Raw genomic sequence first — 27952 nt, 5'->3', positions numbered from 1 at the left:
CGCAGCCCAGGCGCCCTCCCTCCCCACTCAGCTGAGCAACCACGCCGAGACCGAGCTGCCCTGGGTCAGAGCAGCCTGTCTGACCGTCACGGCCCCTCCTCGCCCCCTCCTTCCCCCCAGCCCCAAGCCTTACTCCACGTCACGCGACAATCATTTTGTACGGATCGCAGGAACGGCCCTGTGTGGTTTTGTACGTTGGTGATTTGTTACCGGGAAAGCCCTCGGCGTCTCCGGGCTTCTGGCACATTAATAAAAGCGCCTCTGCTTTGTACGTGTGGCTGCCGCCTCCTCACATTCTGGTATCGTGGGGGAGGGGGGGGGTGCAGGGAGGCCCCGTTCCCGACCCCAGCGCAGTCCCACCCCCACATGTGCCCCGAAGCTCATGCATTAGGCCCAAGGACCTTCCACCTTCAGCCCTGGAACTGGACACCTGAAATATTTAATAACTTTTTGCTGGGAAAAAAGATAACAGAATCCCTGTCACGAGGCAATGGGCAGGTTATTCAGTTGCTCACCGGAGCAGGGCACTGACGGCAGAAGGTGCTGGGGGTGGGAGGGGGTGCGGGGGCACTGGGACCCCAGCCCAGGCTCCCCCTGAGGTGGGCACAAGGCACAGGTTTTTTCCCTCCGGTTTTGCAGCCGGGAAAACAAGGTGTAGGACACGCGTTTTACCTTCAGCCGGCGGGTGGGCCCGGCGGTGGGAGCTAGAGCTGTACCGTCAGCGTGACAGCCGTGGGCAGATAGCCGGGAGCTTTTGGGTTCAGTAAGACACATCACAGTGGAATTTGCACCTGTTGCTTTGGGCTTTATTAACATGGTGACTAGAAAATTCCAAATGAGATACGTGTCCCATTCCGATTCTGTCAGACGGTGCAGCTCTAGGATTCAGCCCACGACGGCCTGGCACCCTGTCCGCAGGTCCCACCACCCTGAGCCCCTAAGCCTGGCTTTGGCAGCATAAACCCTGAGAAGATGCAGGCGGGCGGGCGGGCGGGCGGCAGGGACACCCGTGGGGGCAGGAACACCCGTGGGGTGGGGCTGGGCCTCGGCCTCTTACTTGCCTCCAGCCCTGAACACGTCCCAGTCCTTCCAACACCAGCCTGGACGGCACCCAGTCACCCCTACACCCCAGCCTTCCAGAGGCTCCAGATAATCCAAGGAAGTCTCCTTCCTTCTGCCTGAGGCTGTCCACCCAGGCAAGGCCAGCCTCCAAAGCCCCAGATAGGAGGCTCGGCGTCCTCCCTGCACTCAGCAGTGCCTGGGAACCTCTAGCAAAGCGAGCGACCCCACGTCCAGCCCACACCTCACTCCCCGCCACGCATGGGTCTCCACAGCATCCTCCTCCATCTTCCAGCTCGCCGCCTGCAGTGACACCTCCCGGCCGCCAGGTGGACCCGGCGCGCAGCTTCCCTCACACACTTTTCAAGTGAATCACCCCAAATTCGGTGAGCAGGGCCACCAGGAGGAAGCTCACGTAGAAGAGGAGAAGGCAGCAGCCGTAGGTCTTGCTCAGCTGGAAGCACTGCAGCGGGACCGCCACCAGCGAACAGACGAGGCTGAGGCCCAGGGCGCCCGCCAGGACCCACACCAACAGTCCATCCGGCTCCAGCTGCAGAGGGGGCGGGACGAGGGAGAGAGGCCAGGTCACTACCACACCCGTCAGTCAGTCAAACCGATGCCTGAGAGCCCCTTGCTAGGGGCCGGCGAAGGCCTGCCCCATGGACGGCTTGCCCCCACCCGGACCGGCAATGTGTGAAGCCGTCTAGTTTTGTGGGAGGCAGTTAGACGTGAGCAGAGCAAGGACAACGGGCCAGGTACAGAAGGTCACTGTGTGGGAAGCCCAGGTGCCTAGCAACAGACCATCAGTTGTAGGTGGGACCTGCCCCAGGGGGACATTCCTCCCCTGGCCAGTGCTGGCCTGTGCAGGCCGTGCTGGTCACAGGGTTCAGACCAGGTCCCCGGACCTTCCTCCGTGGAGGTTAACACCCAGGCCTCAGCTGTAGGTCAGCTCCAGGCCCAGATCAGCACCCAGCCAGCCCCGGCTGAGGCTGAGGCCAGGGCCAGCTGCAGGCAATAATGACCCTGCCCTGGGCACGCCAAGCAATCAGCGGACCGCGACCCTGAAAGGGCACCCCTGGAAAGCTGCTGGATATGCTACGATCTCCCTTAAAACTGCCACCCTTCAAACCCTGAGCGTGGTCCTACCTGACTTAGCTCAATGGTTAGAGCGTTGACCTAGGGCTCCGGGGTCCCAGGTTCCATTCCGGTCAAGGGCACGTACCTTGGTTGCAGGTTTGATCCCAGGCTCCGGGCTGGGGGGTGTGTGGGAGGCAACCGGTCGATGTGTCTCTCTCACATCATTTCTCTGGGTGCGTCCCCCCCCGAATTCTTTAAAAAATCAATTGAAAAAAATGTCCTCGGGTGAGGATTAAAAAAACGGAAAATCCCTCTAGGACGGAAAACCCGTGTGCTCTCCGGCTCTCGCTTCCCCACTCCCACCAGGAAGCGCGCCTGCGCCTTCCCTTTTCCCCACCCCTTCCTCCTCCTTCTCCTCCTCCCGCCTCCCTACCAGGTGTGTTACCTTTAACCTCCTCACTCCCGAGCGAAAGGGCCCTTCCTTTACCTCTATAACCTGCTTCCTAAGCCTAATTCCTTTAAAAAAAACAAAAAACAAAAAACTTTTATTGATTTTAGAGAGGAAGGGAGAGGTGGAGAGAGAGAGAAACATCAATGATGAGAATCATTGATCGGCTGCCTCCAGCAGGCCCCCTGCTATGGATTAAGCCCGCAACCCGGGCACGTGTCCTGACCAGGCATCGAGCTGTGATCTACCTCCTGGCTCATGGAACGACATCAACCACTGAGCCACGCCGGCCCGGCCTAAGCCCATGTATCCTAGGAGTCCTTCTGTCTCTGATTTACCGAGGAAATGATCTCTTACAGTTTGGGTCTTGGCTCTGAATTCTTTCCCAGCCAGAACCAATGGCGAGACTGCTGATCCCAGGTTGGCTGGGACCCAGCCGGTCAGAGACCAGGTGCGTTCCCGCAGCCTGAACAGTTTGCTCATCCGTTAGGGTGGCCTAGGGCACAGGTACGATACGCTGGGTATACACCATGTGACATAGAGAATTCTCCAGCGGTCCAGAAAAGGAAGTGAAACTGCCCCCACCTGCCCTCTCTTCTTCCTGCACTTAGCGTGTGTCTAACACAGGCCGAGGGTTTCACGCTCACTCAGCTTCCATCTTCACAACCACCCCCGAGGGGCACGTCCCGGCCACGGGGGGGAGACTGAGTCATCAGTAAGCGACAGAGCCCTCGTGGATGTCCAGCTCTTAGCCCGTACCTGTCCTGCCCCCCACAGGGACACACGTACAAGCCCACACAGGCGGGCACACACAGGTGGGGGCGCACAGACACAGACTGTGCGAAGATCTGAGAGCGGGGCTTGTACAGCAGTGAGCGGTTATGGGCACTCACTGCTGTTTTGTTTCCCCCCCAATTTCATTACTTTTCAATCCTCACCTGAGAATATTCCTTCCATTGATTACTAGAGATAGTGGAAGGAAGAGAGGAGCGAAATGGAAGGGAGGGAGCAGAGAGAGGGGGAGAGAGAGAGAGAGAGAGAGAGCGAGAGCGAGAGAGAGAGAGAGAGAGAGAGAGAGAGAGAGAGAGAGAGAGAGAAACATTGATTGGTTGCCTCTCGCACAGCCCCCACCAAGCCTTGGGAACCTGCAACAGAGGTCCGTACCCCTGACCAGGATGGAGCCCGAGAGAGACCGTTTGGTCCACTGAGTCACACCGGCCAGGGCAGGCTCCCAGCATTTTCCATCCACCAGTGCTCCCTCCGCGGGCGTCCTTCCCAGACGGCCCCCCCAGGAGCCTGCCTGGCGTCTCAATGAACAGTGGGGCAGTTTCTATACACAGAGCTGATGGGAGCACACACACAGAGCTGGTGGGATGCACACACACAGAGCTGGTGGGAGCACACACACAGAGCTGGTGGGATGCACACACACAGAGCTGGTGGGAGTACACACACAGAGCTGGTGGGAGCACACACACAGAGCCGGTGGGAGCACACACACAGAGCCAGTGGGAGCACACACACGGAGCTGGTGGAGCACACACACGGAGCTGGTGGGAGCACACACACAGAGCTGGTGGGAGCATACACACACAGAGCCGGTGGGAGCACACACACACACACAGCCGGTGGGAGCACACACACAGAGCAGGTGGGAGCACACACACACAGAGCTGGTGGGAGCACACACAGAGCTGATGGGATGCACACACACAGAGCTGGTGGGAGCACACACACAGAGCTGGTGGGAGCACAACACACGGAGCTGGGGGAGCACACACACAGAGCTGGTGGGAGCACACACACAGAGCTGGTGGGAGCACACACACAGAGCTGGTGGGAGCACACACACACAGAGCTGGTGGGAGCACACACAGAGCTGATGGGATGCACACACACAGAGCTGGTGGGAGCACACACACGGAGCTGGTGGGAGCACACACACGGAGCTGGTGGGAGCACACACACAGAGCTGGTGGGAGCACACACACAGAGCTGGTGGGAGTACACACACAGAGCTGGTGGGAGCACACACACAGAGCTGGTGGGGTGCACACAAACACTCCAAGCAGGGGGCGGAGCCGCCCTAAGGCCCCCTTCCCTGCACCAGCCTGAGCATCGATGAGGAAAGGAACCTTCAGAGCCACGAAGAGTACCAGCACATCTGGGCGTGTGTTCGCCTTTGAGGAAGGCCGCTCTGCCAGCAGGGTGAGCCGCCATTGCTTCCGGCGTGGCCCTCCTGCCGGCTCCCTGCCGGGCAGCAGCCACTGAGGCTCCTCGGGACTCAGAGCTGTGAGAAGGCGGGGCCTGTGCTCCCGCCAATATGCCACCTCAGCCTCCAGACACTCCCCGTGCTCCCACTCGCTGAGCCCCCAAACCATCCCGCGGCCATCCCCGTCTGTCTCTGTCCTCCCAGCCCTCCTGTGGTCTCCTAACGCCCAGCCTTCGGAATGGAGGTGCTGGGACAGGGGTGCCACCTGCGGCCTTGCTCCGAGCGCTGTTTGTCCTGCGCAATGTTTTAGTTTTTTCTAAATGTTTTCATTGATTTTAGAGAGCGAGGAAGAGAGAAGGATAGAGAGAGAAACATCCATGAGAGAAACATCATCCATCGGCTGCCTCCTGCTCACCCCTCTCCCCCCCATCCTGCCCCTCACTAGATAGGACCTCCTGGTTCATAGATAAGGTGACCAGACATCCCACTTTTGGAAGGACAGTCCCAATTTTTAACAATTTGTCCCGCATCCCACAGCATTTTTTAAAAAGTCCCGATTTTTGGAAGGATTCTTATTCATAGACGAATGCTCAACCGCTGAGTCACACCAGCTAGGCCAGTATTTTAAAACAGCGAAAGTTCACCTAGGAACCTCGATTTCTTCTCTAAAAAGCCTGGCTCTGGCCGAAACCGGTTTGGCTCAGTGGATAGAGCATTGGCCTGCAGACTGAAAGGTCCCAGGTTCGATTCCGGCCAAGGGCATGTATCTTGGTTGTGGGCACATCCCCAGTAGGGAGTGTGCAAGAGGCAGCTGATCGATGATTCTCTCTCATCGATGTTTCTATCCCCCTCTCTTCCTCTCTGTTAAAATCAATTATATATATATATATACATATATATAAAATAAAAAGCCTGACTCTGTCCCCGTGAGGCCCACCTGAACAGGCCAGACGCTTCCATCACCTGCCTGCCCGGCCAGCAGTACCTGAATGTCCCACCTGAGAACTGAGTCCCTCAAGCGTCCTGCCCTCACCAGCCGGCAGGGAACTTCCTGACATGCAGCCGCCGGCCGCCCCCTGGCATGCCCGGGTCTGGGGGTCTCTCGGAGGCCCTCGGGGAATTCTCGGATCCTCTCGAAGTGTGAGACCGTTGACCCTCGGTGTGTTTCAGAACCTTCTCCAAATCCGCTGGCTCCCCATCCTAGGGCTGTCTCCAACCGATGGCACCTCCCCTCTGTCTCCCGGCCCATCCACCCCGTGTGGGCAACGCTGTGCTCAGCCCGGCCCTCGCCCCATGGGTGCTCATCAGGAAGTGAGGGGAGAGGGTGTGGTGGGTGGCATCATCAACCCCATTTCACAGGTGAGGAAGCTGAGGCTCAGAGATGCCCTAACTCATCCAAAGTCACAGAGCGAGAGACCTAACGGGTGGGACCGACACCTGAATGCAGAGACCTCCTGCCCCTTTCCCCTAAGCTACACCTTAGCACTCCGAGAATCTGGAAGGAATGCATCTCCTCCAACCCCACACGCAGAACGTTTTAAAGAGATTCTACCCGTCAGACTGGTCACAGGTTTAACCTAGTCCTCTCCGGGGAAGTGTGAAGTGCTCAGGTGTGAGTCACCTGCTAGTCAGCTGACGGAGGGGGAGTGGGGAAAGAAGAGGAGGAGGAGGAGGAGGAGGAGGGAGAGGAGGAGGAGGGGACATGGTAAGGAGGTCCGCTGCAGAGGGTCTGGCCACTCACCTTCACCTCCGCGTGGCCCCGGGAGATCTGCAGCAGGCAGCCCAGGCCCACGCCCACCAGCACGTCTGCAGCCTGGCTCAGGAAAGGTGCTGGGACCACCCCGTACCCCGACCACACAGCCATGGGCTTTCTCTATGATCTACACCCCCACCCCCGGCCCCCCACCCCCCACCCGAGAGGCCTCAGCCAGGGTTAGCGCCTCTCGAGGGCGAGTGTCCAGCGGGCATTTGCACACGATCCCTGAGGACGGAACGAGTGGCAGAGATGCTTGGCACCCGGTGGGCACTCAGCAGGTGGGGAAACTGAGGCCAGGCTAAGCGAAGTGACCGCCCATGGGCCGCTGGGGGGCTGGGGACGGAGCACGGGTCAAGGCCACCTCTAGGGACTGCTCAGGGGACACTGCTCAGGCAGGGCACCCCCCTTCCCACCCCATCCTGAGAGGTCAGAGCCGGGCTCAGCGGGAACGGAAGGGCCCCTGGGGTTACAGCCCCGAGGGTGGGCGGGCGCAGGACTGGGGAGGCTCGGGCCCCGGGAAGGATACTGAAGATGATGCCACCGAAGCAGGCGGAGAACGCCATCCGGGGGTAGCCCTGGCGGGCCAGCGTGAAATCGGAGAAGACGTCTGCGTGGAAACGAGAGGAGGCCGGCGTGGTGAGTGAGGCCCGGGCCCTCCTGGCCACTCCCTCCTTCCTTCTCACCCACAGTCCTTCAGCCGGCAAACACGGACACATGCCCCCCGCCTGGCTCTGAGAGGCCACAGCGGCCCCTGAGACACGGTTCGATCCTGCAGTCCTTCACCCCCTCTTCTGAGCAGAGGCAGCTTTGTGGTGTGACATGCAACCACCGATTTCCACCCGAGTCCCCGCATATTCGGCATCTCCATGCAAATGAGGTGTCTCCATGCAAATGAGGTGTCTCCATGCAAATTAGGAAAAGGTGAGTGAGAGGAGATTTCAGCCTCCCAACACCTTCTTTGGTCACAACCTGGCCAGCTGTCGTGCATCCGACTGGGCGGCTGCAGCTAGAGGACTGTGTGTGTGTGTGTGTGTGTGTGTGTGTGTGTGTATGCATGTGCGAACACCTACACAGGCCACACACCCACGCACACGCCCTGCCTGACTCTGGGGAACCACAAGCCTCCAAGCACGAGAGGGGAGCAGCTCTGGGTTCTACAGACTCTCCTGGCTCAGAGCCTCCCGATGCCCAGTGATGGTCACTCCGAAAGGTCAGGGGGGCCGTGGCCGCTGTGATTCAGCTGGTTGAGCGTCATACCACATACTGAGAGGTAGTTGGTTCAATGCCCAGTCAGGGCACATGCCCAGGTTGTGGGCTCCATCCCCAGTAGGAGGTGTGCAGGAGGCAGCTGATGGATGATTCTCTCTCATTGATGTTTCTCTCTCTCTCTCTCTCTCTCTCTCTCGGTCTCTCTTTCTCTCCTCTAATCAATAAAAACGTATTTAAAAATAAATAAAAAATGTCAGCAGCACTAAGCACACGCTGAGGGAAGTGCCCTGGACATCCCTGCCCACTGCCATTGTGGCTGGGGCAGCAAAGGGCAGGGATGTGTGCTCACCGCCCCCTCTCCGCCCCCCGGGCCCCGGTCACCTCCGATGCTGTTCCCCCAGGCCAGCAGCGTGAGGCCCAGCACGGTGTTGCTCAGCCGGAAGACCACGCCCAGCGCCCGCAGGATGTTCACCACCTCCGTGGCGGCCGCGTTGATCCACAGGGCGCTGGTCAGGAAGCCCAGGAAGGCGAAGGCCTGGGGAGGGGACAGCGTGCGGGTGGGACCGAGGCCGCCCCCAGCGGGGCCACAGCCTCAGCTCCTCTGTAAAACGGGGCGATGGCAGTACCCACTTCATGGGGTTGTCATGCGTGTACGATGAGTTAATGGATGCAAAGAAACCAGAGCCAAGCACACAGTCAGTACTTGATAAAACGTTAGCTGAGCCGGGACCGGTTTGGCTTAGTGGATAGGGCGTCGGCCTGTGGACTGAAAGGTCCCAGGTTCAATCCCGGTCAAGGGCATGTACCTTGGTTGCGGGCACATCCCCAGTAGGGTGTGTGCAGGAGGCAGCTGATCGGTGTTTCTCTCTCTCTCTCTCTCTCTCTCTCTCTCTCTCTCATCAATGTTTCTAACTCTCTATCCCTCTCTCTTTCTCTCTGTAAAAGATCAATAAATGTATATATTTTTTAAAAAGTTAGCTGAATATTGATATTTTGTGAAGAAGAGGTTCCCATAGCTTTCATCAGATTTCTGCTCTATGGGCCAGATGCCACGGATCGCCACAAAAAGAAGCTCGCTGCCCTGGCCGGTGTGGCTCAGTGGGTAAGCGCCGGCCTTTGGCCTGAAGGGTCCCAAGTTCCATTCCAAAAATCGGGACTTTTTTAAAACGCCGCGGGACGCGGGACAAATGGTTCAAAATCGGGACTGTCCCGCCAAAAGCGGGACGTCTGGTCACCTTACTTTAAAGACCGGTCATTGCGGAAAGGGACTCCTGGCCCAGCGACCCCAGAGGCGCAGACAGGACGTCGGCCGGGGAGTCCTCAGCGCCCCCTCTCCCCGCCCGGGGACCCCGGCATCCTTACCCAGTGGAGCCTGGGGGGCTCGCTGTTGGAAGTGGCGAAGAAGGTCACCGCAGCCACGGCCGTGCCCGCGATCACCACCACGCCCCAGACAGGGACGAGGCCGCCTATCTCATAGACGCCGTCTGCAGAGGGAGGAGGAGGGGAGCCGTGACGCCTCCTCCCGGAGGCCCCCCAGGACGACGGGGGGCGCCGGGGGGTGGGACAGGACTGGGGAGGCTGGGGTCCCTTACACCAGCACGCAGTAAGTGCCTCTGGGCGCCCAGGATTCTGGTGGGCCACGGGATGCAGGGAGGAGGGGAGGAGGGCTGCGGGCTGGCCTGGTGGGGGGGGGGGTACTCACAGGCCCCCGACTGCAGCGTCAGGACCAGCACCAGGGGGCTGATGGCCAGCTGCAGGCAGTTGAGGGGCCGCTTCCAGTTCCTGTCCTCCTTGTCGGGGTCCACCAGGGGGACAGTGAGGAGCAACAGCAGCTCCGCAGGCAGCTGCCAAGTCCGGGAAAGCGGGAAGCGGTCACCGGGGAGACCCGGCCTGGGCTGGTTGCACCCAAGCTAATTTCTCAAGGTTGTTTTTAAGTTTATTTTATTTATTTATTTTTTAAATATTTTTATTGCCGAAACTGGTCTGGCTCAGTGGATAGAGCGTCAGCCTACGGACTGAAGGGTCCCGGGTTCGATTCCGGTCAAGGGCATGTGCCTCGGTTGCGGGCACATTCCCGGTGTGGGGTGCGCAGGAGGCAGCTGGTCGATGTTTCTCTCTCATCAGTGTTTCTAGCTCTCGATCCTTCTCCCTTTCTCTCTGTAAAAAAATCAATAAAATATATTAAAAAAATATATATATTCTTATTGATTTCAGAGAGGAAGGGAGAGAGAGACACAAACATCAATGAAAGAGACTCGTTGATTGGCTGCCTTCTGTAAGCCCCAACTGGGAATCGAACCGTGACCTCCTGGGTCATAGGTCAATGCTCAACCATGGAGCCACAGCCAGCTGGGCTTGGTTTCTCAAGGACATGGCTACATTGCCCGGATCAGGCTCCTGCTGCATCACATTCACACACACACACACACACACACACACACACACACACACACACATCGCTGCCCTGGGACCATGCAGACCTAGTCCCTCTGTCTCTGGGGGACGGAATTCTAAAACCAGAGCTCCTGCGAAACCGGGTGGCTCAGTGGATAGAGCGTCGGCCTGCGGACTGAAAGGTCCCAGGTTTGATTCCAGTCGAGGGCATGTGCCTTGGTTGCGGGCACATCCCCTCTAGGGGGTGTGCAGGAGGCGGCTGGTCGATGATTCTCTCTCATCGATGTTTCTAACTCTCTATCCCTCTCTCTTCCTCTCTGTGAAAAATCAATAAAATATATTTTTAAAAAAAGAAAAACTCTATCTTGTTCTCACTGGAACCCACCTGGACCCAGTCTGCCACCCAGACCCAGGTCCCCGCCCTCAGCCAGGCAGGAGGGGTGCCCTCCTCTCTCTCCCCGTCCCTGGGCAGACGCTCTCCTCCCCGTGGGGGACTGAGCCCCAGGGCAGGCCATCAGCCAACCTCGAGGACTCAGTTTCCCCACCAAGTCCCCGGTTGTCTAACTCCAGGAGGGCCTCAGCAGTGCTCGTTGAGTCAGAGAAGGCTGAGTGGGCTCCGTCGCGCAGCCAGGCGCCCCGTTCCGGGCCCCCTCCTACCTTGAGCACCTTGAGGACCCTCCAGTAGGCCGGCTTGCTCCTCCACTTCCTGCAGTCCAGCGGGTTGAGGGCCTGGACCAGGATCTGAGCTGTGGTCTCCTGGTAGAAAAGCAGCGGCTGGTACTCTTCCCCTGGGGTACAAGGGGGGGACGGGGGGTGTCGGGCTGGCTCGGCCTCCAGCAAAGCCGCCCACCAGTGCTCCCAGTCCTGGGAGGAGGAAGCAGCAGGCAGGTGAACTGGCCCACAGCTCAGCCGAGTGCAGGGTTGCGGGGGGTGGCAGGGGTTGGGGGGGGGGAAGCGGTTTGAAGCCTTACTCCTGGGCCTGGAACCTCCCACCCCCCCCAGCCCCGGTGCCCCCACCCCAGCCGGGCCCGGGCCCAGGACTCACGGTAGTCATAGCTGGCGGTGGTAGAAGACACCTGGTCGTCGTCCTCCTCGGAGTCCGAGAGCATCTCTGGGGGAGCGAGGGACGTGTCACCCCAGCCAGTGCCCAGACCCTCCCGCCCCGCCCTGCCCCGCCCAGAGCAGGCCCCCAGGGCAGCAGAGGGGGCCAGGGGCCAGTGGTTCTGAAGTGAGGGTTTTTCTCAGCCATCGCCACGCACACTCGGGATTTCTCAGAGCGAGGAAGGCTAACGGGCAGACGTTTTCCAATGCAAAGGTGGACGAGGCCGCGAGAGAGGCTTCCCCAGCACAGGCCGTTTAAGGGCAGGAGATGGGATTTCCCAAAACCACAAAGAGACGCCGAAACCGGTTTGGCTCAGTGGATAGAGAGCGTCGGCCTGCGCACTGAGGGGGTCCCAGGTTCGATTCCGGTCAAGGGCATGTGCCTTGGTTGCGGGCACATCCCCAGCAGGGGGTGTGCAGGAGGCAGCTGATCGATGATTCTCTCTCATCGATGTTTCTACCTCTCTATCTCTCTCCCTTCCTCTCTGTAAAAAAAAATCAACAAAATATGTTTTTTTTTATAAAAAGAAAAAGCATGAAGAGGAGATGGGCATGACCACAGCCTTGGAGATGTCAGGCAGCCATGGAGGGCACGGGGGTGGGGGTGGGGTCAGGGGGCCAGCCTCCACGGGCGTCTCGTGAGGACCAACACAGACGTTCACCTGGAGTAGCTGCTCACCTGGAGTAGCTGCTCACCTGGAGTAGCTGCTCACCTGGAGTAGCTGGCATGGAGGCGGCCAGGGACCGGCGCCGCTGCCACCGGTAGATCCAGGTGCAAAGAACCACGGTGACCACGTAGAAGGCGTACAGGCAGAGGTACCCTGCGGGGGGGGGGGGGGGGGAGGACATGTCACCGGTGGCGTCCCGGCCGCAGGGCCTGGGAACAGGGCTGCCAGCTCTATTGCTGATGCTGTGGGGGTGGCTGGGGGTGGGCACCCTGCCCAGCGCCAGCAAACGGAGCCTCTGCCCGCCTTCCCTGCCCCCCTGGCTCCGAACAATCCAACAATCCAGGCCCTGAGCGAGGCCTGACTCCGACAGCGGCCTCCCCCTCAGGGGCTCCGAGTGGCGTCCTGCCCTGTGCCCCGGGGGCTGGGCCGGCACCGGCACCAGCACTGCTGAGCTCTGCCGCCCGGTGGCAGCCGCGGGAGGCCTGGCAGCAGGTGGAAAGGCGGCGGGCGGGAGAGTGTGGGCATGCTCCGCCTCGCCCGCCCACCGTGGTGCCGGCTCCGGCAGGGCCTGTGACCCTCCAAGACGTCATCCCCTGCCTCTTCAGGTGAGGGGGGAATAGCTCCCATGGGCGGGGGGGGAGGGGGTCCCTGGAATCCTGTGCATCCTCAACTGCCCGCACACTGTCCCGCATCCCGGCCGCTGAGGCACAGGGCGGACTGTGGGTGCTGCTGGTACCCTGACCCCCGCCGCTGGCATCCGGCTCAGCTTGCTAACGTGTGACATAGTGCGGAGTCTGCCAGAACCGGTTTGGCTCAGTGGACAGAGCGTCAGCCTCAGTACTGGATGGTCCTGGATTCGATTCTGGTCAAGGGCACATACCTTGGTTGCGGGCACATCCCCCGTGGGGGGGCGTGCAGGAGGCAGCTGATGGATGTTTCTCTCTCATCGATGTTTCTAACTCTCTCCTCTCTCCCTTCTTCTCTGTAAAAAATCAACAAAATATATTTAAAAAAGAAAAAAAAAAAAAAAAGAAATTGTGAGGAGTCTGAGCACTGGCCCCGGCTCCGCCTGCCCCTCTGGCTCCCGGACGACCTGACACCCCTTTTCTCCCTCGAACCCTCCCTGAGTGGCTCCCATCACCTGGCCCCAGAGGAGCCCTGTGCCCTGCTGGCCACCCCGTCCCGTCCCCGTGCCTCCCGGCCCCTCAGCCCCGCCCGGCCCGGCAGTCACTCACCCAGGGCCCAGGCCAGCGTGACGCGGCCGCGGTAGAGGGCGGTGAAGGTCAGGAAGGCGGCCGCCATGTAGAAGGCGATGTCCCGGAGGAAGGGCCGGGAGGCGGCCGTGAAGGGGCGCAGGATGGCGATGCCGCCGGCCACCACGGTGGTCACCAGCACGCCGGCGCCTGGGGGATAGGTCACATGTGCTCAGCCCTCCCCCTGCCACCCGCCCCGTGCCACCTGCCCTGCCCGCTGCCCGCAGCCCCGGCCGCGCCTACCGAACAGCGCCCCGAAGGCCAGGCCGGCCGTGTGCGGGTCCGAGAAGGCCACCAGCGCGCTGAAGATGTCGGGCGCGCCATTGCCGAACGCCAGGAAGGTGACGCCATGGGGGAGCATGTCAAGGGGGAGGGTCTGTGCCAAGGCCCCGGCCTCGAGTGACCAGACGTCCAGATTTTTAGCAATTTGTCCCACGGGGGACGGGGGACAAATTGTTAAAAATCAGGACTGTCCCGACAAAAGTGGGTCATCTGGTCACCTTACCCGGCCTGCCCAGGTCGTTCCTAGGGCTGCCACCTGTGTCCCCACCTCCCCGCCCCCCACCTCCTGCCCTCCTGCCAGGGCACAGGGCCCATGAAAGGATACTGCCACGTTGTGGGACAGCTTGAGCGTCGTGGAAATAGCTGACAGGTTAGGGCAGAAACTGCAGGAACAAAACAAATGGTGAGGATGCTACAGGGAGGGACCCCCTGCGCCCACCCTGCCCCCCAAACCTGGGGTCGCCCCAAGGTCAACCTGCCAAGACCCCTGAGCTAAGGTGACCAGATGTCCCGATTTTTAACAATTTGTCCCGCGTACCATGGCGCTTTAAAAAAGTCCCGATTTTTGGCCAAAAATGGTACTTTTTTATTTATTTTTAAAAATATATAATTTATTGATTTTTTACAGAGAGGAAGAGAGAGGGATAGAGAGTTAGAAACATCAATGAGAGAGAATCATCGACCAGCTGCCTCTTGCACACCCCCTCCTGGGGATGCGCCCGCAATCAAGGTACATACCCTTGACCGGAATCAAACCTGGGACCTTTCAGTCCGCAGGCCGACGCTCTATCCACTGAGCCAATCTGGTTTCGGCAATCGGGACTTTTTTAAAGTGCCGCGGGATGCGGGACAAATTGTTAAAAATCGGGACTGTGGTCACCTTACCCTGAGCCCAAGGCCAACTCACAACTTCTCCGCGGTGACTCCCAGGATCAGAAACAGGTAGAGCAGCCAGAGAGCCTGGGTGGGGCCGGAGAGGGAGGGGTAAGTCCCGCCTGGGCCGGCGCCCTGCCCACTGCCCCCACCCCCCCAGCTTCCTCCCCCAGCTCCCCAGCGGGGCTCACGTAGAGGGTGATGGCCAGGGGGAGCAGGCTGGGGGGGAAGTGGCAGAAGATGCCCTCCAGGTAGTCCAGGTAGCCGCCCTCACTGCGGCAGTCAGGGTTGGTCCGGACGAAGCCGCAGCGGTCGGAGGCGTTCAGGCCGCACACGTCACGACACTGCAGGGAGGAAGAGGGGGGCAGGACATCAGAGGCACAGGCCACGGGTGACCAGAGCTGGCCCCACTAAATAGGGGAAGGTGACCTCCTTCAGCCTGCTCTCTCTTACACACTGTAATCTTACATACATATATATATATATATATATATATATATATATATATATATATAATCAAATTTTTAAAATATATTTTATTGATTTTTCACAGAGAGGAAGGGAAAGGGATAGATAGCTAGAAACATCGATGAGAAAGAATCATCGACCAGCTGCCTCTTGCACACCCTCCACTGGGGATGTGCCCGCAACCAAGGTATGATACATGCCCTTGACCAGAATCAAACCTGGGACCTTTCAGTCTGCAGACCAATGCTCTATCCACTGACCCAAACAGGTTTCGGCTCGATTTTTTTTTTTTTTTTTTACAGAGAGGAAGGGAGAGGAATAGAGAGTTAGAAACATCGATGAGAGAGAAACATCCATCAGCTGCCTCCTGCACCCCCCCCACTGGGGATGTGCCCGCAACCAAGGTATGTGCCCCTGACCAGAATTGAACCTGGGACCCTTCAGTCCACAGACTGATGCTCTCTATCTACTGAGCCAAACTGGTTTCGGCAACACCCTGTAATCTTTTAAAAATAAACTTGTGCTGGAAATTAACACCAGCTATCCATGAGTACATGTTTGTTTCAAACAAAAACAATAAACAATACGTAAAGATCTCTAGATTTCCCCTCCTCATCCCTGCCTTCGGTGATCCCACCTCTCCCTAGAGATTCCGCCATGGTCAGTTGGAAGCGCACCTGACAGATGTTTCTCAGTGTGAAGACATTTGGATGTACACCCCATGTTACAGTTTGGTTTGTTTTACAGAAACGGATCCATCCCAGTTGTTCTCTCTATGGAGCCCACCTGCGCCCTCTCCCCAGGCTCCCCAGGGGCATTTCCCTGGCCCTCTCTTTCTCTTAAGCTCCAACGGCCCTTCCTTTGCCTCTATAACTTGTTTCCTGAGCCCATTTCTTCTACGGATCACTACTACTTGTGACTTTCAAAATAAACATGCTCTTACAGTTTTGAGTCTTAGCTTTGAATTCTTTCTTAACCAGAATGCAAGTTAAGGGGGAGAGAGAGAGAGAGAGAGAGAGAGAGAGAGAGAGAGAGAGAGAGAAAGGGAGAAGAGATGAGGAGAGAGACCAAGATGGCGGCATAGGTAAACACCTAAACTGCTGCCTAGCACAACAATGTCAAAACTACAGCTAAAAGACAAAACAGACATCATCCAGAACCACAGGAAGGCTGGCTGAGTGGAAATTCTACAACGAGAAGGAAAGAGAAAAGCACCCTGAGACTTACAGGAAGTGCGGAAGGCAGAGGTACTGAGACGCACGCGCGGAGAAGGCTGGCAACTGAGTAGGTGGCTGGCTTTCTCAATCGGGAGGGAGACACAAGCTCCCGACTGCTCTGAACTCCAATTCTGGGTGAGACTCTGGGGACCCAGACTCATACAGGGAGGAATTGGATTGTCTGGAAGCAGGCGGAACTCAAGGGCGGCTTTCTCTCAGAGGTGCTTGCAGCAATTACTGCAGGACACTGAGACCGAGGGGACTTTTAGGGCAGGGCTGACGGGAAGACTTTGCTGTTTGTTCCACCCTGAGACTCCGTCCCATCCAAGCTTAGAGCAGAGGCTTTTGCATATGAATGACCTGGTCCTTTGAAATCTAAATTTACCTAACCAACAGCAGCTGAGTCAGTGAGACCCAAAACATCCAAAAGAAGGCCCAAGGCCCCATAGTAGCGTCCATTGCTTCACAGCTGGGCCTCATCTGGGTACCTCCAAAACCCAGATCTCTCCATAGCTCCTGCTGGGTGGCCTCAGGCAGAGGCTAAATTAGCACCTCCTAGGAGATCCAAGAGCCAGTGTACCCAGGGATCAGAGAAGGACCATCTAGATTATAACTCCTCAGATTCAAAAGGGACATACTCAGGGGGCAGACTCAATGAGCACCAAAGCCCCACTGAAGCAAGTCTTGTCTCATAAGGGTGTCTCCAGCACAGAAGTTCTCCCAGAGTAGACACAGCTGATCCTTACAGCCAATTAGCATGGAGGTAATTCCCCCAGTGATACCAACAACAATCAAGGCTTAACTATAAGACTGTGCACACAGCCTACAAAGGGGTGTACCAAGAGTGTCCACCTCAGGTAACTGGGGAGATCTATAGGACACCTAGCACACAAAGCCACTCTTACCAACTCAGGGAAGCAGCCCAGATGCAGAGACAAAGAAACAGGTCACATATAAATAAATAAATAAATAAAAAGAAACAGGTCACAAAGGAAAGAAATGGAGGAAAGCTAACAACTGGATATAGAGTTCAAAACCACGGTTATAAGGTTTTTCAAGAATTTTCTAGAAAAGGCCGATAAATTTAGCGAGTCCCTCGAGAATATGAAAAAGGACCAACTAGAAATTAAGCATACACTGACTGAAATAAAAAATAATATACAGAGATCCAACATCAGACTAGAGGATCGCAAGAATCAAGTCAAAGATTTGAAATACAAAGAAGCAAAAAAACACCCAACTGGAAAAGCAAAGAGAAAAAATAATCCAAAAATATGAAGATAGTGTAAGGAGCCTCTGGGACAACTTCAAGCATACCAACATCTGAATTATGGGGGTGCCAGAAGAAGAGAGAGAGTAAGATACTGAAAACTTATTTGAAGAAATAATGACAGAAAACTTTCCCCACTTGGTGAAAGAAATAGACATTTATAAGTCCAGGAAGCACAGGAATCCAAAGAGGACCACACCAAGACACATCATAATTAAAATGCCAAGAGCATGCCCTAGCTGGTTTGGCTCGGTGGATAGAGCATTGGACTGAAGGGTCCGAGGTTCGATTCCAGCCAAGGGCACATGCCTGAGTTTTGGGCTCGATCCCCAGTAGGGAATGTGGTAGAGGCAGCTGATAGATGATTCTCTCTCATCATTAATGTTTCTCTCTCTTTCTCTCTCCCTCTCTCTCCCTTCCTCTCTGAAATCAATAAAGAAATATATTTTTAAAAATAAAATGCCAAGAGCAAAAGACAAAGAGAGAATATTAAAAGCAGCAAGAGAAAAACAGTTAGCTACAATGGAGCACCCATACGATTGTCAGCTGATTTCTCAACTGAAACTATGCAGGCCAGAAGAAGTGGCAAGAAATATTCAAAGTGATGAATAGCAAGAACCTACAACCAAGATTACTCTACCCAGCAAAGCTATCATTCAGAATTGCAGATCAGATAAAGAGCTTCACAGACAAGAAAAAGCTAAAGGAGTTAATCACCGCCAAACCAGTATTATATGAAATGCTGAAAGGTATCCTTTAAGAAGAGGAAGAAGAAGCCGAAACCGGTTTGGCTCAGTGGATACAGTGTCAGCCTGCAAACTGAAAGGTCCCAGGTTCGATACCGGTCAAGGGTATGCACCTTGGTTGCGGGCACATCCCCAGTAGGGGCTGTGCAAGAGGCAGTTGATCGATGTTTCTCTCTCACTGATGTTTCTAACTCTCTATCTTCTCTCCCTTCCTCTCTATAAAAAAAATCAATAAAATATATTTTAAAAAAAATAAGAAGAGGAAGAAAAAGAAGTAAAGGTAAAGATAAAAATTATGAACAACATCACCACCATTTGTCCACCATCCAGAACTGAAATATCATTGCTGATATATACACATAAGGAACTGTTTGACATTGAAATTGGGTCTCAAAAGAACTGTTGGCCCAGAAAGAAGCTCACTACAGACTGATTCATTTGCCTTTAAGCATAATCATTATTGCTTGTCTCATTTTCGATTCTTATAAGTATATTTCCAGTAGGACATGATCTCACTCATCTAGAGGAAATAATGATCAACATAGACGGATGAACAAGAACAGACCCAGAGATAAGGAGCCATGGGTCAGACTGTTGGACCTCAGAGGGAGGTGGGGATAAAAAAGATGATATGGGCCTAACCCGTGGTCAAGAACAACATCGGGGTGAAGGCACCTGTGGGGAGGGGTGGGGGATGGGTATGGGGGGATGAGGACAAATATGTGATACCTTAATCAATAAAGAAATTAAAAGAAATTATGAACAACAAATACATATCTATCAACAAGTGAACCTAAAAATCTAGTGAATAAAAAAATCTGAAGAACAGAATAAACTGGTGAATAGAATAGAATCAGGGGCATAGAAAGGGAGTGGACTGACAATTCTCAGGGGGAAAGTGGTATGGGGGTGTGGGAAGAGATTGGACAAAAATTATACACCTATGGATGAGGACAGTGGCGGGGGTGGGGGTGGGGGGTGAGGGCAGAGGGTGGGGTGGGAACTGAATGGAGGGGAGCTATGGGGGGGAAGGAAGAGGAACAACTGTAATAATCTGAACAATAAAGATTTATTTTTTAAAAAAGAAAGAAAAATAAACAGCCCCATCCTAAATCTTTTCTTCCTGCGATTTGCTTTTACCACTTCACATATATGCCTTATCCCATATAAGAAAAGGCTAATATGCAAATTGTCCCCATGGGCAGGAGTTGGACCGACAGGGTTAGACGTGTGCTGACCACCAGGGGGCGGCAGGGAACATGGTGGGCATCAGCAATGAGGCCCTGCCGGCCTTGACGAGAGTGGGACCACAGCAGGATGGTGGAGCAGGTGAGTGGGCAGCGCCAGGCCAAGGCGGGAGCGAAGGGAGGCCCTGGCTGGCGGTGGCAGCAGGCAGCTGGGGAAAGGGAGACCCCAGCTGGCAATCAGCAGCCGCAGCCAGCAGCTACTAGGGATCCTACCTGTGCACAAAATTTGTGCACTGGGCCTCTAGTACTGCCATACGGATACACAATGGTGAAGAGGGTGATAAAAGTAAAAGCATCCTGAGGGGTTTCTAGATGCCAGGAAAAGTGCCCGGAGCTTAAATGCATCTCAGTAAATTAATCTGCACAACAGCCTCTGAGGAAGGCACTATTTCCGTGCCCAGAGACAGACAGGGAGACTGAGGCAGTGTCCTGGTTCCACTCCGAGGCACCTTTTCCTACCACCACAGCCCCTGCCTCACCTCGGTCTTTTTCTGTTTTGTTTTGTGAATCCTCGCCTGAGGATATTTTCCCATGGATTTTTAGAGAGAGTGGAAGGGAGCGAGGGGAGAGATAGAAACACTGATGTGAGAGAAAGACACGGGTTGGTTGCCTGTAGCGCATGCCTAGGGCCGGGGATCGTGCCTGCAAACTGAGGTATGTGCCCTTGCCTGGAATAGAACCCGGGACCCTTTGGTCTGTGGGCTGACGCTCTATCCACTGAGCCACCCTGGCTCTGGGCTCACTGCAGTCTTTTTAACAGCACCGTAGTATTTCACACTATGAAAGGTACATGGCGGAGATAACAGTTCCCTCCCGGTGGGCATTTGGGTGTGTCTAATTTCCCAATAATATTAACACTGAACTTCTTCACACGTGACTCTCCAGACACACGTGAGACTATTTTGTCCGAGAGAATTCCAGAAGTGAAAGTGCTGAGTCAGAGCGGACCCTAGTCTGGGTTCCTCCGGAGGCAACCAGAGACGAGAAGTTGCAGAAATACCTCGGTTTCCATTGTCGGGCGCTTCGCAGATCTGCGTGTGTCACCGGGGTGCCTGCGGCAGCCCTGCGTCCAGCAAGTCTAGGGTGCTGTTTTTCCGCGCTCAAACCCTGATTCTGCCCCTTCCCTCGTGGCCAAGGTGCCCTCGGGGACCTGTGTCTGCTTCTCTAGCGCAGAGACAATCATACGTGGGTCAGGGGCTTGGGGGTGGGGGGTTGGTGAGCCTGGCACAGTGCTTGGTAAACCAGAGATAATCCCACACAAACTACAGCTCACCCCCGTTTCCCTGCATCCGACAAGCACGCCCCAGGAGGCAGCCGTGGATGTTACAACCACCCTAACCACAAATGGCTTTCCCCACCGGTACAATGGCCTAATTACCCGTCCGCCTGCCTCAGGGGGTGAGCAAGGAAGCACTTAGCAGCCCCATAAAGTGGGTGCAGGCTCTTAGCCCGTTGGGAGCGTTATTTCACTCTCTGCTGACGAAAATACAGGGCGGAACTTCAGCCCTGGAGCTGGAAGGGACTGGGGGGCAGGGGTGGGGGGTGGGGAGGGTAGAGGGGAGGGCATTGTCTTGAGCAGACCCTGCCTTTAGCCATTGGCCCCTGATCTCCCATGAGGTCTCCACCCTTCCAGACCTCAGAACGGAATGATGCCAGTTCTCAGCGGCCTGCACCCTCCCTGCTTGCCTCTCACCCTAGGGACCCGCTGCTTCTCACTCCGTGCAGCCAAGTCCATGTCACGGCCATCGGCCCAGTGGCTGAGGTCAGGGACCTGAAGCCATCCTTGACTCCTCTTTCTCCCACCACCATGCCCTCCAGCTAATCCATCCTCCTACATTTATCCCAAATCTCACCACTTCTTTCCTACCTCCCAGCCCCACCATTGCTCATCTGGACAGCTGCGGGAGTCTCCCCTCCCCACGGTGCCCTGGCTGTCCCTCTGGCCCCTCTCAACCCATTCTCCCCAGAGAAGCCAGAGAGAGTCCCTTGAAAAAAATAAACCGGATTTTTGACCTGCCTCTGCTTAAAACCCTCCACTGGCTCTTCACTCTCATAAAACACATCTAACCTCCTGGCCCCAGCATGTAAGGCCTTTTATAATCTGGCCACCACGACCTCTTGTCCCTCCTTGTCTGTTAACTCTCTTCCCCTCACGCTGCTCCAGCCATTCTGGACCCCTCGCTCCTACAGGAACACACGAAGCTTGTTTTTGCATCAGGATCTTTGTGCTGGCTGTTTTCTTCTGCCTAAAATGCCCTACCCTTGGAGGGCTGTACAAGAGGCTTCTTTTCTTCATTCAGGGCGTGGCTCCTAGAAGCCATCTGTGACCACCCAATCTGAAACAGTTGGAGATATACCCTCCCCCTTACAGCCCTGCCTCCCCAATAGCACTTGATCCTATTTGCAGCATCTTACCACCTGAAGCTTACATGTTTACTTCTTTTTAAAATAGATATATATTTTTTTATTGATTTCAGAGAGGAAGGGAGAGGAAGAGAGAGAGAAACATCAATGATGAGAATCAATGATCAGCTGCCTCCTGCAGGCCCCTACTGGGGATCCAGTCCGTAATGGGGTATGTGCCCTTGACTAGAATAGAACCCCAGACCCTTTAGTCCACAGATCGACAGTCTATCCACTGAGCCAAGCCGGCGAGGGCACTTGTTTACTTCTTTATCTGACCTCCCAGGAGACTGTTCGCTCCTTGAAGGCAGGGATTTTTCTCTCTGTTGTTCCCTGGTATATCCCAGAGATCAGCTTATCTCCTGGCACATAGGAGATGACCAATAAACACTTGTTGATAGGGTGAATTCACCCCTACCCAATGCCAGCTTTCCGCCTGGATACTCACGTCTACCACGGAGGTCTGGTTCACACCTGAGGCTGGAAATGGGGGGCTGGTGTGGGCCCCTGTAGACAGGCCCCAGGCCCCGGGCACTCTCTCCACTGTTAGCAGCAAGCAGAGCCAACACAGCACTCGGTGCCCATTCTGTCGTCCGCCGGCCATCAGCCCCCACGGGGCCTGGCCCTCACCCTCTGCTTCCCGTCTGCGTCGCGGTGGTTCAGTTTCAAAGGGCTGGCAGCTCCGGCCGCTGCGGGTTGGGGGTGAGAAAGAGGGACAGTGTCACTGAAGACCCTAAGACCCAGCAGGAGGGGCCTGAAACCTTTTTCAACCGAGGGGCGCCCCCCCTGCCCCACCCAAAGGAAAACCAATGACAGATGACCTCACTTCATCCCCCAAATCGCCTGGAGGGGGTGCTGCTATTGCTCCCATCCTACAGAGGAGCCACCAGGAGCCAGAGCCAGCGGTGGCCTCCTCCCTCTAGGTCTCAGGACACCTCTGGAGCCGTTCAGGTCCGGCCCCTTTTCCAGAGGAAGGAGCTGGGCTCAGAGAAGTTCCTCCAGCTGCCCCAGGTCACACAGCAAGGAGGTCACTAGGCCAACACCGCCTTCGATAAGGAGAGAGGCCCAGAGTGAAGTGAACGGCTCAGTCACAGCCTGTGAGCAGATTCCAGCTGTCCTCAGCCTCTTCCCTCAGTCAACATCGGGGCAAAAACGACTTCATTTTTCTTCCTAAGAAACACCAGGGGTGGCGGGGGGAGGTCCCTTGGCACATTAATTTCCTTCTCTGGGCTCCCCCCACACGTCCTGGAGGAGCATGTTTTATTTTTTGCAAGAAAAACACCGCCCAGAACACAACGTTGTTGTGTGTGTGTGTGTGTGTGTGTGTGTGTGTGTGTGTGTGTGTAATCCTCTCTGCACAGGCGTTTCTCAACGTCCTAGCTGGGGCGGGAGGAGGCCCGGAGGAGGAAGAGGGAGAGAGCAGGGGCAGCAGCGGCCGGCCAAGCATCTGGCATCACCTGTTGGCTCCAGCCTCCTCGGTGGTCCTCGGCCTCCCTCGTCCCGGACTCGGAAGCGCTAACCCGCAACCGGAGCCTCCAGGGATCCAATGTTGGGGGACTCAGTTCCAACCTCTGAGCCTCTGATCCGCCCATCAAATGGAGACAAATGCTGGCTCCTCCGGGCATACTATAGGGGTTCGATAGATGCACGATCCCCCGACGTGAGGATCGGCACGCGCCTCCCGGTTCCTGGTCCCGGGGTTCGGGGACTCAATCTCAGGGGGGCATTTAGGGGGCGCCTCCTGCGCGCCCGGGACGCTGGGAAGTTCTGCAAACCTGAGAGGAAGGCGGGAAACTGGGATCGCGACCACCCAGGCGGCTGCACTTTGCAGACACGAGATCCCGAGAAACTCCAGGGGCTGCTTGCCCAGCCCGGCCGAGGCTGAGAAGTTGGACTCGGAGTGCCAGTCTCCCCGCGGCGTCCAGGCGGGCAGCCAGGCTCCTCTTACCTCCTGCAGGGCCTCGGACCCGCAACCTCCGAACGTCGGCTTCGCGGGGCCCCGCACGGCCTTCCCAGTCCCCGCCCGCTGACCCCCGCCGCCCGCCCTGGCGCTGGTGTCCGGGCTGGTCCCGGAGCTGGTCCCGAGCTCGCCTCGCCCGCGCCCCGCCCCTTACCCCGCCCCCGCCCGATGACACGCCCCCTGGATCTAGCCCCGCCCATTCCCTTAAAGGCACAGGCTCCCGGGGAGGGCCTGAGGGTTTCGAGTCTCACAGGCCACCCTCTTCTAAGCCCCACTCCCCGTAGGTTCTGCTTTCGCCGCTAAAGCAGAAGTGAGCTGAAACCAGATGGGCTAAGGCAGCAGGAGTCCAGAGAGGGGAAGTTGTTAAAAGGTGAAACGAAAGGGTTCTTTCTATTTAATAGGCAAGACGCCAAAATGCTTCTGATCATGGATGGTGATAAGCCCCGCCCTACCCACAAATATTCCCGCTGTCCTGCCCGAAACACCTCTATTTAAGAAAACCCCTAACTGGGTTGAGCATTTGCCTCCAGTAGCATTGCTTTTTTGTTGTTGTTGTGATCCTCAATTTTCCCGCATTGATTTTTAGAGAGAATGGAAGGGAGGGAGTGGAGAGCGGGAGAGAGATTGTTTGTCCAGGAATCAATCATGCAACCCAGGTATGTGCTCTTGACTTTGAATTGAACCCGCAACCCTTCTATGCTCCCGGGAACACTCTTAACCACTCAGCAATGCCGCCAAGGGCTAGTAGCATATTTTGAGAGAGGAAGGCAGCCTCGCTGGTGTGGCTCAGGGGCTTGAGCATCATTCCATGCGCCAAGAGGTCACTGGTTCAGTTCCAGGTCAGGGCACATGCCTGGGTTGCAGGCTTGATTCCAAGTAGGGTGTGAGTAGGAGGCAGTTGATCAATGTTTCTTTCTCTCTTTTTCTCTCTCTAAAATCAATTTTTTAAAATGAGAGAGGGGGGGGGGGGCGGGGGAGGAAGAGAAAGGCAATTAGTGATCTGCTTGTCCCAGCTTCCTGGGGAAGTTCTGGTCATTTCTGTCTTCCTGCCACTGGCCTGGGGAGAGCCGGGGACTGGGACAGGGATGATGTGGCTGGGAGCCAGCGTCTTATCCCAGGCGCTCCTCCAGCCCCACGCCCACGTCCACGGTTGGCACACATCTCATCCCAGCACCTTTAGGTCTGCCGCTTCCTCCGCACCTGCAGGACTGAGGCCCAGCTCTGAGCCCGGCCTCTAAGGCCCTCACCTTCCAGCCCTAGGGCCCCATTCTCACTTCCACTTTCACCCCCACCTCCATCCCCTCTGCTCACCCTTCTCTGAACACCCTGATCCTTACACAGGGCCACACCTCTGCTTCTTCTGAGCCCCCTGCCTGGTGCCAGCCCTTCCCTTCTCCCCTGTCACTCACGTCGCCAGACCTCATGTGGTCCTCCACCCCCCTCCCTGCCCTCCGCCCCTGAGGTGTCTCGCCTTTAGAGAGAGAACACGACATGTTTGGAATCACAGAGCCTTGGAATTCTGCGTGACCTTCGGTACCATTTAGACTCTCTGAGCCTCAGTTTCCCCTCCCTGTCAAATGGGGGTGACAGTAGTGTCTATCTCATGGGGCCCTCGCATGATGAAACAACACTGGATCAAGCCCCAAGCCCCAGGCCTGGTACTGAGCACACATTCCTTCATTGGAAGGCATTGTGTTTTGTTTTGTTTTTTGTTTGTTTTGTTTAAAAAAATATATATATATTTTATTGAATTTCCACAGAGAGGAAGGAAGAAGGATGGAGAGCTAGAAACGTCGATGAGAGAGAAACATCGACGACCAGCTGCCTCCTGCACACCCTCTGCCGGGTATGTGCCCTCAAACAATGTACATGCCCTTGACCGGAATCAAACTTGGGACCTTTCAGTCTACAGGCCGATGCTCTATCCACTGAGCCAAACCAGTTTCGGCTGTTTGTTGTTTTTTAATATATCTTGATTGAATTCAGAGAGGATGGCGAGGGAGAGAGAGATAGAAAAAGCAATGATAACAGAGAATCACTGATCGGCTGCCTCCTGCATGCCCCACACTGGGAATTGAGCCCACAAACCAGGCATGTGCCTTGACCGGGAATTGAACCGTGACCTCCTGGTTCATGAGTCGATGCTCAACCACTGAGCCAAACCAGTTAGGGCAGAATGCATTGCTGTTGCTATTATTCTATTGGTCCTACAATGACTTACCTGCCTGTGTCCCCCCAGCTCGCAGCCCCTCACAGCGAGAGGCAGGGCCTGCTGGTCCTGTGTCCAGGCCACCGGCACACGGGCTCTCACCACTAGTGTCTGTGTGTGGCGATAGCAGCCTGCACCAGTGGCTCCGGAATGGCTGAGTTTTGCAGCCTAAGTCCTTCTTCCCAAGGGACCAGTCTGCCTCTAGTACTCAGGGGCCAGGCCAGGGTGAGGACTTGATGTCACCATCCCAGGTCAGCGGGGCAGCCAGGCACTACCTCCCTGTCTCCCAGAGGCCAGGGAGGGGAGGGGTGTGTGTAGAATCGGTGCTTGTAGGAAGAAGCCCGGAAAGATCCAAGGAAAAGAACCATGGGACACAGAGCAGGGAGATAAATGTGGTCTGGAGCACAGTCCCGGTTTGCCTCCGCTTGGATGGACAGGATCAGTGTTAGGGCCTATATTTCCACCTGGCAAAGGCCATTTGACATCACAGGAGCGGCCTCAGCAGTCACTGAGACACAGGTTCAAATCCTAGCTCTGCCATTTGCTGGCTACTTGACCTTGGACAAGTCCTCTCATCTTTGGAGCCTCCGCTGGAAAGTGGGGCTAATAAGGGCACCTACCGGGCATTCCTAGGACTGAGGTCAGGATGCACGGAGATTATATACACAGAGCCCAGAGCCCGTGGCTTGGCCTTTGTAAAAGCTGAGTGAGTGGAAGCTGGAAGGAGTCGCCTTCACCACCGTGGTCCTGCATCACTCAGAGATGAGGCCAGCTCAGCCTGACATTGAGCACCCTGCTCAGGAGGCCCGGGTGGGGGTGGAGGCTCCCAGGGACCTGGGGGGAAGCGTGAGCGGAAGTAGTAAGGAGCGAGGGGGAACTTGGAAGAGGAAAGAGAGAATCAGGACTTTCATCCTTAGCCCACGAGGCACAGAGACTGGGGAGGTTCCTGAAGATGCCCCAGTCCCCCCTGCATCAATGCCAGTGCCCCCCTGGCCTTAGCAGCCCTGGGCACAGTCACGTGGCCCTGGAACTCCACAGGGACACCCTGCTTCCCAAGGCAGCCTGATGGCCAGGGGACATACCAATTGTGAGGAAGTGTTTTTTATTTTATTTTATTTTAATTATTTATTGATTTTAGAGAGAAGGAGAGAGAGTGAGCGTGAAGCACTGATTTGTTGTCCCATGTATGTACACATTCATTGGCTGCTGCTTGTATGGGCCCCGACCAGAAAATGAACCTGCAACCTTGGCATATTGGGGTGATGCTCTGACCAACTGAGCTACCTGGTCAGGGTACGTGGAAGTGTTTCCATTAGAACTGCCAGGAGGAGTCTCTATGGGGCTAATCCTTCTAGAAAGTGACACGGCAGTTGATATCTGTCGATCTTAAGAACCGAGAAAGCACGCGTGCCTTCTGTGCCTCCGATGCTGCTCCCGGAGCGCTCCTGAGTGAAGGATTTGGGCGATGCTCTAAGCACAGGCATGCTTACTACAGGGACACTCACGACTGGGCAGCAATTGAAAACGCCCTACGTGTCCAGTAATGGCCTTGCTACGGTTGCCATGGACACCGTTGTTCAATCCGGTTTAGCAAGACTCTTAGAGCACTTCCCTTTGGGGTCCCCCCACATGTAGTGGATAGGAATTGGGTCTTTGGATCAGCTAGACCCAGGCCTGCAACTTGAGTTTGTCCCTGGGGGAGTCACCACTCTGCTCAGACTCTGGTTTTCCGTCTTCACAATGGAGTTAAGTTCCATGGGCCGCTCAGTGTAGCCGTGACGATGGAACAAGGAAATGCTGGTCAGGTGGACGTCAGATGTCTTGTCTACAGCACAGGATTGCACAGGGGTCACGGGAAGCACGCCCAGGTGACTGGCCACACCTGAGCCACAGTGATGACCACAGGGGGTCACATGACCTACATAGGGAGGGTCAAATGTGAGCACTGGGGCGGTTCTGTCACAACAAGGGGGCTGCCCAGTGCTGATGGGCCGCCTCTGAGTCAGACCTGTGTGCTTTCTGCCTAGGATCCCTGTTCTCTCAACCTGGCCAGCTGGGGGCCTTAAAAACTGACTGTGATGCCCTGGGTAGTTTGATTCA

At 56.1% G+C, this 27952-nt stretch overlaps 1 protein-coding gene across 4 annotated transcripts; it reads right to left on the bottom strand.

Moving 5' to 3' along the window:
- Positions 1–788: 788 nt before the first annotated feature.
- Positions 789–23736, bottom strand: SLC8B1 (solute carrier family 8 member B1). 4 transcript variants are annotated; one of them, XM_036440203.2, is made up of 17 exons: positions 23632–23734; positions 23141–23298; positions 22105–22372; positions 14524–14679; positions 14367–14419; positions 13785–13842; positions 13421–13526; positions 13160–13327; positions 11970–12077; positions 11201–11266; positions 10813–10943; positions 9464–9605; positions 9124–9245; positions 8143–8296; positions 7079–7159; positions 6538–6602; positions 789–1609 (listed from the first exon to the last, which is right to left on the bottom strand). In XM_036440203.2, exons 3-17 carry the CDS (start codon positions 22285–22287, stop codon positions 1412–1414), a joined length of 1791 nt encoding a protein of 596 aa, XP_036296096.1. In that variant the 5' UTR covers positions 22288–22372; positions 23141–23298; positions 23632–23734; the 3' UTR covers positions 789–1411. The 4 variants fall into 4 exon arrangements, with proteins under 4 accessions (XP_036296096.1, XP_036296097.1, XP_036296099.1 ...); XM_036440204.2 differs by having other exon boundaries at positions 14524–14676; positions 22132–22372; positions 23632–23732; XM_036440206.2 differs by lacking the exons at positions 6538–6602; positions 7079–7159 and having other exon boundaries at positions 23632–23736.
- Positions 23737–27952: the final 4216 nt, after the last annotated feature.

The sequence above is a fragment of the Pipistrellus kuhlii genome, unplaced genomic scaffold (genome assembly GCF_014108245.1).
Source record: "Pipistrellus kuhlii isolate mPipKuh1 unplaced genomic scaffold, mPipKuh1.p scaffold_m20_p_169, whole genome shotgun sequence".
Lineage (NCBI taxonomy): Eukaryota > Metazoa > Chordata > Mammalia > Chiroptera > Vespertilionidae > Pipistrellus > Pipistrellus kuhlii.
This window is presented reverse-complemented; position numbering and strand designations above follow the sequence as displayed.